Here is an 11,573-nt window from a genome sequence, read left to right on the forward strand (position 1 = left end):
CTATGTTTCATTTTGAGTTAATTTTCATGAAATATATAAGATCTGCATACAATTTCTTTTTGCATATGGATGTCCAATTAATTGTTCCAGCACCATTTGTTGCAAAGAAAATCTTTTCCCCATTGAATTTGCTTTGCTTCTTTGTCAAATATCAGTTGTCTGTATGTTTTTTATCTTTTCCTGGACTATGTTTCTATTCTTCTCTAATATCATGCTGCCTTGATTATGGTAACTTTTGACATCCAGTAAGTATTGAGATCAGTTAATGTGAGTCACCCAACATTGTTTTTCTTCAATATTGTGTTGGCTGTTCTAGGCTTTTTGCTTTTCATATACATTTTAGAATCAGCTTGTAAATATCTACAAAATAGCTTGCTGGGATGTTGGTTGAGATTGTATTGTATCTATAGGTCAGAATGCTGTGGGACCACCGAGCAAAAGGTCAAGACAGAAGTCCTGAGACATTTGCAGTGCAAAAAGGTGTTTTTATTAAAGCACATGGACAGGACCAGTGGGCAGAAAAAGCTGCCCTGTGATTGTGAGGAATGATTGATTATATACTTTTAAGTTGGGAGGCGGGTAGAGATAAAGGAAGTCTCTAAAGATTTTCATATGTTAAAGAAGACTTACAGGATCCCGGAGGTCTGGCTATTGTCAAGCTAAGGTTGTTTTTGCCTCTGGCAAGGCATTAACATTAAGATAGCCCTGAGTTCCTTGGGGATTGTCACACTCTGCCTGTCTCTGGAATTTATCAAAGGGCTGCAAATTGTAAGGAAATTTAATTTTATCTACATTTCTTTTGCCTTTGTGCTCCTCATCAAGAGTATTCCCAATTCCTCCCTGCCTGTAAGGATTGGATTTTGTACCCCCCCACCTCCTCCCAAATTCATATGTTAAAGTTCTAACCCCTAGTGTCGCAGGATGTGAGGGTATTTTAAGACAGCTCCTTTACAGAGGTAATCAAGCTAAAATGAGGTCACTGGATTGGCTCTATTGCAAAAGGACTGGTGTCCTTAGGGAAAATCTGAAGCACACACATGTAGAGAATGGAGTGTGAAGATGAAGGCAGTGATGTGGGGGATGCTTCTGGAAGCTAAGGAATGCCAAAGGTTGCCAGCAAACCACTGGAAGTGAGGTGAGAAGCAAGGAACAGCCTCACGGTTCTCAGAATGAACCAGTCCTAACAACACCTTGATCTTGAGCCTTTACCATCCAGAACTGAGACAATACATTTTTTCTGTTTAGGCCACTTAATTTGGGGTGCTTTGTTTCACAGCCTTGACAAATGAATATACTCCCATCCCTTATGACATTGCTGTCATTCCATTTACTTACTCATAACTTTGTCTACTTATCCATACCCCGATACATTATTTTTCTTTTAAGAATAAGAAAAATTTTAAGTTATTTTATCTTCATTTATTCTTTCTCCAACCCTCATCCTTTTTTTTTATGTCTATGCAAGTTTCTGATCGACATCATTTTCTTTTTCCCTAAAGAACTTCTTTTTAATATTTCTGGCCGGGTGGGTTTGCTAGTGATGAATTCTTTCAGCTGGTATTTGCCTGAGAAAGTCTTTATTTCTCTGTAATGCTTAAAGGACAGTTTTGCTGGATTTAGAATTCTAGGCTGGTGCTCTTTTTCTCTCTTTCAACACTTGTTTAACTGTATCAATCGGTCCACTTATTTCCTGCTTTCTTGGTTTCTGACAAGCCTTGCCCTCTAATTCTCACTTTTGTTCCTCTTTTGTTGAGAAATTTTTCCCTCTGACTTCTATCAAGAGTTTTCTCCTTAACTTTGGTTTTCTGTTGTTGACTATGATATGCCTGATGTGGGAAACAAAGGCAGAAGAGAAATTATTAAATTTCCTTACTATCTATAGCCCACTGACAAGTCCTTGAAACCGGCAAAGTGACATTCCTCTAGGGACTCAGCTGCCTCAATGTTAATACTTTGCCAAGGGCCAAAGGCAATCTTAGCCTGACCCCCCCAGGATCCTGTAAGTCCACCTTAACATATAAAAATTCCTTTGGAAACTTCCTTTATCTCTAATCCTCCCAAGATACATGTTGGCAATCGCCCCCAAGCATATGACCCACCATACACTTGAAGGGTCTCATGACTAATGGTGCCGGGAGAGTATCTTTCTTCACTCTTCACTATGGAGGTGGAGCCCATGAAAGTGTAGGGTTTCCCTAAGACTGTAGCTCCCAGGAGTTTCCCATTATCATACTAGTCCACATTCAGTCTCCAGCAATTTGTCAAAATTGCTACTGAAGTGCTCCTACCAGTGTTTGCCTTCAGTTGGCTCTGCACCAGGTAAGCAGATCTCTGCTATGATTCTGTGTTGCTTCCCTTGTCTCTTCAAGTTTTGAGGGAGTGTTTTGCTCTGTGACCTCCGTTCCCTGATGGCTCCAAGAAAAGTCATTGCCTTTCATTTTATTTAGCTTCTTCTTGCTTCAAGGATAAGAGTTTTGATTTCCAAGTTCTTCACATGTTTAAGCTGAAACTAGAAATCCCAACTTTGTGTATTTGAAACATTTCATTAAAATTAAGATAAAATAAGTATGTAGAGATTAATAAAGAAAACCAGGGAAGCATGGGGTGAGCAAGGCAAATTCAAGAAACTTCCGGTAGCTCGGTATGCTAAATCATAGTGTATGTGTGAGGGGGCTATGTATAAAATGACGAAACTGGAGGGGTGGGCAGGTGTCAGAAGGTGAAGGTCCTATGCAGAGTGTGACATGTTAGATCACTTGTGTCGTATTTTTTAAAATCCTTAGTGTTTAATTTAGTGCTTAGTAAATAAAAGATGCTTAATAAATGCATATTGAATGAAGAAAGAACAAAGGAAGGAAAATATAGTTGAAAAGTCATACTAAAAATTAAGTGTGGAATGATACTTCACATTTCTCTTAAAGAGTATGAAGAGATTCATTCTAGAATTCTTACAAATAGCTAGCTTTCTCAGTATCTTTTAAAAATACTTAAATATATACAAACGCCCTTTTTATTTTAAGGTTTTCAGATGTTGAGGCAGCTTTGCATTTAGATAGTGATTTTTTTTTTTTAACCTTCAGTTAATATTTATGGCCTTCTCTTGCTGCTGCTTATACAAATAAGAAATTATTCTTTGGATGATATCCCCCAAATTAACAGTGACATGAAAACTTCTCAGAGGTGGTTCAACATTCTAGTTGCCCCTCCCGATATTTCCCCCAGGGACTCTAGTTTCTCTGGGTTTCCCAGAGCCACTGCATAGGAAGCTCCTTCTTCTGCATGTTTTCCTATCTAACTTTAGAAAAACACAGGTTCATGACCCTTATATATCTAAATATTTGGCCGGTGGGAATTCTTTGGGTTTTCTAAATAAAGGCCACCTATAGCTATAAAATATTAGACTACGGGAGAGCTTGCAGGCATTTTGGCTAGGGTGCCTCATGGAGGAGGGAAGTGAGATGTAGAGAATTTCGGAAGACTGGTCCTGTTTATACAGCTGGCTACTAGCAGAAGTGAGATTCACTCCCAGGGTAGCAGTTTTTTCTCTGTGTATCACTTCTCAAGTTTTGAGGGCTGATTATTCTTGATTTTCATGAATTACAAATAGTATCAGTGTTACCCCGAGTTTTAGGCTCCTGGAGTTTGATTACACCAGTATATGATGTTCAAATGCTTGGTTTCCTATAGAACTGCTTACAACATTCATCTGATAGTAAATGAGACAGGGGAGAATTCGCCAGAGAGGACCGAGGAAATTATTGCAGAGAAGCTTGTGGATCCCATGATGAATGTGTCCATTTTCCTCCCAGGTTCACTTACCAGGTCATACCAAGCAGATGAATCCAGCAAATCACTCCCAGGTGACAGGCTTTGTCCTTCTGGGGCTCTCTCAGGTATGGGAGCTCCGGTTCCTCTTCTTCATTGTCTTCTCTGTTGTGTATCTTTTGACTGTAATGGGAAATCTCCTTATTGTGGCCATAGTGACCTCTGACTCTCGCCTCCACACAACCATGTACTTTCTCTTAGGCAATCTTTCTTTCCTAGACTTTTGCTACTCTACCATCACGGCACCTAGGATGCTGGTTGACTTGCTCTCAGGCAACCCCATCATTTCCTTTGGCAGCTGCCTGACTCAACTCTTCTTCTTCCACTTCATTGGAGGCATCAAGATCTTCCTGCTGACTGTGATGGCATGTGACCGCTATGTTGCCATCTCCCAGCCCTTGCGCTACACGTTTATTATGAACAGGACCGTCTGTGGGCTCCTCATGGTAGCCTCCTGGATGGGGGGCTTCATCCACTCCATTGTACAGATTGGACTGACTATCCAGCTGCCATTCTGTGGGCCTGACAAGCTGGATAACTTTTACTGTGATGTGCCTCAGCTGATCAAATTGGCCTGCACAGATACCTTTGTCTTAGAGCTTCTGATGGTGTCTAATAATGGCCTGGTGACTTTGATGTGTTTTCTGGTGCTCCTGGGATCCTACACGGCACTGTTATTCATGCTCCGAGGCCACTCACGGGAAGGCCGCAGCAAAGCCCTATCGACCTGTGCGTCCCATATTGCTGTAGTGACCTTAATCTTTGTGCCTTGTGTCTACATCTATGCAAGGCCATTTCGGACACTCCCTATGGACAAGGTAGTCTCTGTGCTGTACACAATGGTCACTCCCATGCTGAATCCTGCCATCTATACCCTGAGAAACAAGGAAGTGATCATGGCCATGAAAAAGCTGTGGAGGAGGCAAAAGGACCTTCTGGGTCCCCTGGAGCACTGACCCCCCGATTAGCAGAGGCAGAGCCTGAGAATCTGAGAGCTGCCCGAGAAGACCTACAAAGTAGCTAAAACTACTTGCTTCTCTATAATTCTCAACCTCAGTCAAGTTCTGGGGACCTGAACTTTTAACACAGTTAGGAAATGGAATGAGTATCCTAGAACTTCTCCCAAGTGCCTCCTAGAGAAAGAGTCTCAGGTGCCACGCAGAAATGGTGTTTGGCTCAGATGGCACTTGCTCATATGACGATGTTGGCCCTGCTGAGAAAGTTCCAACTGCATGGAGGTGGTACATCTGGTGTTTCTTTTCTGATATTTCTTCTTGGACACAAAATATATCAGAGGAACTCAAAACAATTATAAACTTCCTAGAGATAGGCAGGATCTGGAGGTTAACATAAATGTGGGATACTGAGTTCTGATTTCGGAAGGCTGATTGAATTTAATGTCAATGAAGAGAAAGGTAATTGTCTTGGGAAAATTACTTCCTGCTAGTAGTTTCTTAAGGTATTCACCATCATCATGATCTAAATAATATTTGTTAAGAGCTTACTATTTGACAGGCATTGTATCAAGTGATTTACATTTACCATTTATTTTAATTCTTTCAACATTCTTAGGAGGTAAGTATCATCTTCATTTTAAAGATGAATCTGTGGCAGCTGAGAGACACTGAATAATTTATTTATGTCTCTAGAGCTTGTTTCTGGAATCCAACCCAGGTCTGTTTAACTTTGGAACCCAAGTTCTGGATAATATCTAAAACTCTTTGTAGCTACTAAGGGTCACTATGTCTTAGTGAGTTTGTGCCAGTTAAATTGGCATCATGGGGAGAGAGAAACTATTCTAACTTGGTCTTGGTCTATTGTAGTTGGGAGAGTGAAAGAAACTGGATTTTGGAATGCGGGGACATGGAGTAAGAGATCATTTGTTGACAACTGAACCCAATGAAAAATGCAGAACTGGGTTACAAGGTGGAAGGGTAGATTATCCTCCAGTCCCTAAATAAGGAGTGGTATAAGATAATACCATAAGTACCCCTAGAAGCTCTACTGCAATTTAAGAGGGAATGGAGAAACAGTCATGGTCTTTTCTTACATTGTCTCTCTATTCTCCCCTCATATCTTAACTCCCTGATCCATATTCCTGCATCTCCTACCACCAAGTTAACCATTTGGCTTCTTACCTTTATCATGGGAACTGCACCTTTTTATCTTCACTCCCATACCTGAGAATCAATTTTAAAATAAAGCAGTGTTTTGTTTGTATATGCTGAATGTTATTTAATCAACTGGTGATACCTACCCTGGATGTGGGATGGGAATAGGATGATATTTAACAAAGGTCTTTGCAAACTTAGCATTAAATCATCACCCATCAGTTATATCTTAGTAAGTAAATTAGTATAAGCGTAGTTCCTTTTCACAATGATAGGCAGCTGAGAGCGAATGTTTAGTACACAGGGCCTAGAGCATGGGTCAAACTTGAAAGAGGAATGGCATAGGTCTAGAGAAAAGGGAGGTGGAAGGTTGGAAGAGGAGATAGGACAGCATAGAGCAAACACATAGGCTATTTAAAAAGAGTATCTTTTAGTGGAAAGATAATTTTGGAATCGGAAAAGCTCAGGTCAGAGTTCTCTTTCTATGCAGTTTGGTTTAGTAGCAAGAGTTTAATTCTCCTGCCACTATACTTTGGACCTATAGCAGGGTCAAATCTTGATTTATACAAGTCATATGCACAAATACACTGAAGAGGACATATAGGTGCAAATAAAATGCAGCTTCTTTATTTTTCAATAACCAAAATGATTTTCCTTATAAGCGTCATCTTGCTGGATCGTAGGGGAAAAGAGCTAAAATTTAGGCAGGTCTAGTACACTTACTTCTATGCATAAAAATGCACATAGTCCCCTTAAGTAGGTGGTCATTCTCTTCAGAAAATAACGCAGTCTCCCTTCGGATTCTGCTCTCCCCTCTTTCCAACTTAGTCCCTTTGCCAGCCTGGCTGTGAGATCTCTGGGGGCAGGATCAAGTCTGCTTCCAAACTACATCTTGTCCATTTTTCTCAGCCTCCCCTGCCAATTGTAAAGTCATTACTAATTCATCTAGGCCACGCTGTGGCTTCATATTTGATCCTCTAAAACCCACTTGTCTCCCTTTAACCAGTTGTCCCCACAACCGCTGATTTTTTTCAAAAATACGATTTGATCACTTCCTCGCTTAAAACCCTTCAAAGGCTTTACATTGCCTTTACAAGGCAGAAAGATCCACATAAACCTCATAGATAGAGTCCTGTCTTAACTGACCTCGGCCCATCCCTCCACTTCTAGTCCTCTTTACATTTGTTTCTCTTCGTCCCTCTTGTCTTTCTCTGGGTCCTGGCAAACACTACTCACTCTCTCTGGAATGCTCCTCCCCTATCGTTTGCCTGGATAACTGTGGCTCAGCCTGAGGCCACAGTTTAAAGCTCATCTCCTCAGAGGTGTGTTCCCTGGACTTTCATCCAAATTATTTTTCCTTATTAGCCCCTTTAACAAAACTCAACTCTTTTTTCAAAAACATTGATCACAGATTGCAATTACATACTAAGGTGTGTATTTAGGTTTTCTTGTTTGTTTATCTGTTTGGGTTTTTTTTTTTCTTTTCTTTTTTTTTTTTGCCAGCCATCGCACTATACTATAAATTCTATAAAACTGAGAACTCTGTCTGCTTTGCTTACTACCATATACTGAAGGTCTAGCTCCAAAGCCTAGATTCCAGAGCAGCAACAGAGCGGCCTCAGGTGCAGAATCGAGGGGGCATTCACTCCCAGGTTTGTGCATGGCCTGACCCTGAACTTGCGTGACCAGTGGGGTATGTGTCTCTTTAAAATTTGTGCCTAAACGTCTTTCTTGGCCCAATATGTCACCCTAGTCTCATCCCTGCCTAGCTCAGTGCCTTACATATACTAGGTATTTAATAATATTTATTTTTTTAAAAATATTTTATTTATTTATTAGAGAGAGAGAGATCCCACGAGAGAAAGCACAACCGGGATGAGGGGAGAAGGAGAAGCAGACTCCCCACTGAGCAGGGAGCCCCATGCAGGGCTCGATCCCAGGACCCCGGGATCATGACCTGAGCCAAAGGCACACGCTTAACGACTGAGCCACCCAGGCGCCCCTAATAATATTTCTTAAAAGAATAATGGAATGATTGTCCTTGTATTTAGACTTGGGAATTTGGGATATCCAAATGTTTTGTTGGTCACAGCATTCTTCCTTTACGTGATTCCTATAGGAGCTGCTAGTCACATAAAGAGCAATAGCAAGTGAAGGAACCATTTATTACCATAGCCAAAATGTAATTTTCTGTATACAGGTTCTGTTTAATCTTGTTTGTAATACTCAGTCTAGGTGGAAGGCCTCTTACTCCCCTCTAAGCTCCTGATCTGAATCTCCATGTTTCAGCATCCCCCGATTGGCTTCATCATACAGGATCCTGAAGCAGGAATAAGTGTGCTTGAACACACACGTAAGGAAGAAGAGGAGCGGTCTCCCTGCATGAGGGCCACATGCTTACCTGCCCCAGAGGAAATGTGTCCTAACCAGAATTCTGAAACTTGGCCAATTGGATCAGCCTTCTCTGGGGGAAGGCATCAGGAAGATAGGAGGGAGGAAGATGAAGGCTTACTCCCTATTTTATATTGTATATTTATGGAAACTTTTTGTTTTTTAAGATTTTATTTATTTTAGAGAGAGAGAGAGTGTGTGCACATATGCAGGAGGGACAGAGGAGGGAGAGAGAATCCTAAGTGGACTCTGTGTAGAGCCTGACTCGGGGCTTGATCCTACCGCCCGGAGATCATGACCTGAGCCGAAACCAAGAGTCAGATGTGTAACTGAGCCACTGAGGTGTCCCATATGGAGACTATTTTTTAATTGTCTGAGAAAAGTGTAGGGTGTTGCTTGAGTGATTTAAACTTCAAATACATTTTTAAAAAATTGCATACATTAATCTCCTCATCTAATATTTCCTTTTACTTGTGACCTTTGTAGTCTTTCACAGCCATGGTTCTGTGCCACCTCAGGGCATGTCTCAGAGCCTGCTTCACCTTCTCATTGCGGAGACTGAAGATGAATGGGTTCAGGAGGGGTGTGATGATACAGCTCAGGACTGAGGCATCTTTGTTGAGCAGCGTGGACTGAGCATCTGACATAGGGATGTAGAGAAAAATGGAAGGGAGGTTCTGCTCATCATCTACGGCATCATCTGCCGTAGACCATGATGACCACAGAAAGATGTGAAGCACAAGTGGAGAATGTCTTCTTTTGTTCAGCAGCTGTGGGGGCCCTGGAAACAGTGGCAAGAATGCAGGCATAGGAAACTGAGGTCAGTGCCAGTGAGCCCAGTAACATGGACGTGGAGAGCACAAAAGCCACCAGCTCTAGGAGGTGGGTGTCTCCACAAGAGAGCCTCAGCAAAGGCCAGCTGTCACAGAAAAAGTCAATACCACTGGGGCCACAGAAAGGTAGGCTGGCCATGACGATGGTGGGGCAAAGGACCCAGAGGAATCCAGCTAGCCAGGAGGCCAGAACGAGTTGGGAACAGACACGACCACTCATTAGAGTCTCATAGTGGAGCAGTCGGCAGATTGCCAGGTAACGATCCAGAGACATGACAGCAAGGAGGAAGTAGAGGTAGGACTGGAGGATGCAGCTGGCAAACGAGATGGAGTGATCCCCTGTGAGAATGATGACGAGCATCTTGGGAACCACAACAGACACGAGCAACATCTCCAGGAAGGACAGGTGCCTCAGGAAGAAGTACATCTGTGTGTGCAAGTTTTGGTTGGTCCAGCTGAGCCCAATAATGAGCAGGTTGCCCGTGGCTGTTACAACGTAGGTCACCATCAACCCCAAGAACAACAGGGACTGCAGGATGTGGCTTCTGGGGAAACCCAGAAGGACAAACCCTGCCACCCGAGTCCGGTTTTCAGGACTCATCTCCAATGACCTGGAGGAGAAATGAAACAGAACTTTGTAACTGGATCTATAGCCACAAATCATCATCAATAGATAGATAGGAGGGAGGAAAGCCACAATCAATCAATAAAATAATGAGCATCTAGCATTTCCTTACATTCTGAGACTATATTAATCTTTCTGCTTATAGGTGACTTACAGAAAGAGATGCAAATTATGATAGCAAGCTGTATACCAATAACAACATGGATGATATTGAACACTAATTATGTATTAGGAAATTTGGATGCAATATCTCCTCTCACAGTGGCTCTTAAAGTTAGATATAACTGTTCTCACCTTTTTTTTTTAAGATTTTATTTATTTATTTGATGAGAGAGAGAGAGCACAAGCACGGGGAGTGGCAGAGGGAGAGGGAGAAGCAGGCTCCCCACTGAGCAAGGAGCCCAATGTGGAACTCGATCCCAGGACCCTGGGATCATAACCTGAGCCGAAGGCAGACACTTAACCAACTGTGCCACCCAGGCATCCCCCTAATCCTATACATAAAGAAAAGATGACTGACAACTCTCAGTGTTTTGTGGTCCTTCTGTGTCCCAGCTTAACATAAAATAATAATAAAAATCAGGGCTTTCAGTATCTTTAGAGATTTTATTTTCCTTAATCAACCTCAGAGTCACAGAGGATGAAACTGTGCAGAGCCCCAGTCTTGTTTTGTTATTTTGTTGTTGTTTTTACCAAGACTTCCTTCTGTGGGTTACAGGAAATCCCTCTTCCTGGTGTAACATTGACTAGCTTCCCCTCATCCTCAGCTCTCCCAACATGTTTGTGGCATAAGATGGGGAGGGAGAGGGAGCCTTACCAAAGGAGATAAGCTGTATCAGCTCACCTCTTCAACTATTGCCTTCATTTGGAGATATGTTCATCTTGTCCTTGGAACTTTCGACATCTTGTGAAATTTACCCAGAAGTTTTGAAGGGTTGGGGTTCGGTAGACATCTTGGTTCTAGGATCCTTGTCTCACATCCAGCACCAAATACTCAGAGTTTCATAGATCTTGCCTGTCAATTTCATTGCCTGAAAATACATTCTAAGACAGAAAGAATGCAAGTTACCATCAAGTTACTTTATTTAATTGATGAGGAATGAAGTGTTCAGAACTTTGGCAAAGTTTAATCCAGCATCATCTATTACTCCAGACTTCCAGCGTTAGAGATGAGGAACACAAGTATTTTCTCAATTCTGTTGAAGAAGCCTTAAGAAAAATTATTAGCCAAAGCAGAGAATCTTGGTTCCAAGGTTGAAAGAAAGAGACACTCAGGCTAAGTTCTGGTTATGTCAATAAGGAATAAATCCTGGGATTAAGTAGCTAGCTATCTAATAACAAAGCTTTATTCCGGAGGAGGAGCAAGATGGCGGAAGAGTAGGAGACCTAAATTTTGTCTGGTCCAAGGAATTCAGCTAGATAGGTATCAAACCATTCTGAACACCTACAAATTCAACAGGAGATTGAAGAAAAGAATAGCAGCAACTCTGAACAGAAAAGCGACCACTTTCTGAAAGTCATATTCCATCCCTTTAGCATATTTACCCTTATTTTTGTACATATATAAATTTTTCTTTCTTTAAAATTTTGGGAGGCAGTTTCTTCTAACAGACCAAAATACACCCAAAATCTAGTGTGTGGCACTGATTTATTCACTAGCCTGATCATATTTGATCATATTCTTTTCTTCCTTCCTTTCTTTCTTCCTTCCTTCCTTCCTTCCTTCCTTCCTTCCTTCCTTCTTTTCTTTCTTTCTTTCTTTCTTTCTTTCTTTCTTTCTTTCTTTCT

General features: G+C 41.6%; 2 protein-coding genes across 3 annotated transcripts; one reads left to right on the top strand and one right to left on the bottom strand.

Annotated features, from left to right (window-relative positions):
- Positions 1 to 3,836: 3,836 nt before the first annotated feature.
- Positions 3,837 to 6,720, top strand: OR4D5 (olfactory receptor family 4 subfamily D member 5). Of its 2 annotated transcripts, XM_073904040.1 has the most exons (2): positions 3,837 to 4,738; positions 6,714 to 6,720. In XM_073904040.1, exons 1-2 carry the CDS (start codon positions 3,837 to 3,839, stop codon positions 6,718 to 6,720), a joined length of 909 nt encoding a protein of 302 aa, XP_073760141.1. The 2 variants fall into 2 exon arrangements, with proteins under 2 accessions (XP_073760141.1, XP_025749119.1); XM_025893334.1 differs by lacking the exon at positions 6,714 to 6,720 and having other exon boundaries at positions 3,837 to 4,781.
- A 2,074-nt stretch (positions 6,721 to 8,794) lies between these two features.
- On the bottom strand, positions 8,795 to 9,761 carry OR6T1 (olfactory receptor family 6 subfamily T member 1). Its single transcript, XM_025893984.1, has 2 exons — positions 9,028 to 9,761; positions 8,795 to 8,996 (listed from the first exon to the last, which is right to left on the bottom strand). Exons 1-2 carry the CDS (start codon positions 9,759 to 9,761, stop codon positions 8,795 to 8,797), a joined length of 936 nt encoding a protein of 311 aa, XP_025749769.1.
- Positions 9,762 to 11,573: the final 1,812 nt, after the last annotated feature.

Source organism: Callorhinus ursinus, unplaced genomic scaffold, assembly GCF_003265705.2.
Source record: "Callorhinus ursinus isolate GAN/ISIS: 27379988/994484 unplaced genomic scaffold, GSC_fseal_2.0 scaffold19, whole genome shotgun sequence".
NCBI lineage: Eukaryota > Metazoa > Chordata > Mammalia > Carnivora > Otariidae > Callorhinus > Callorhinus ursinus.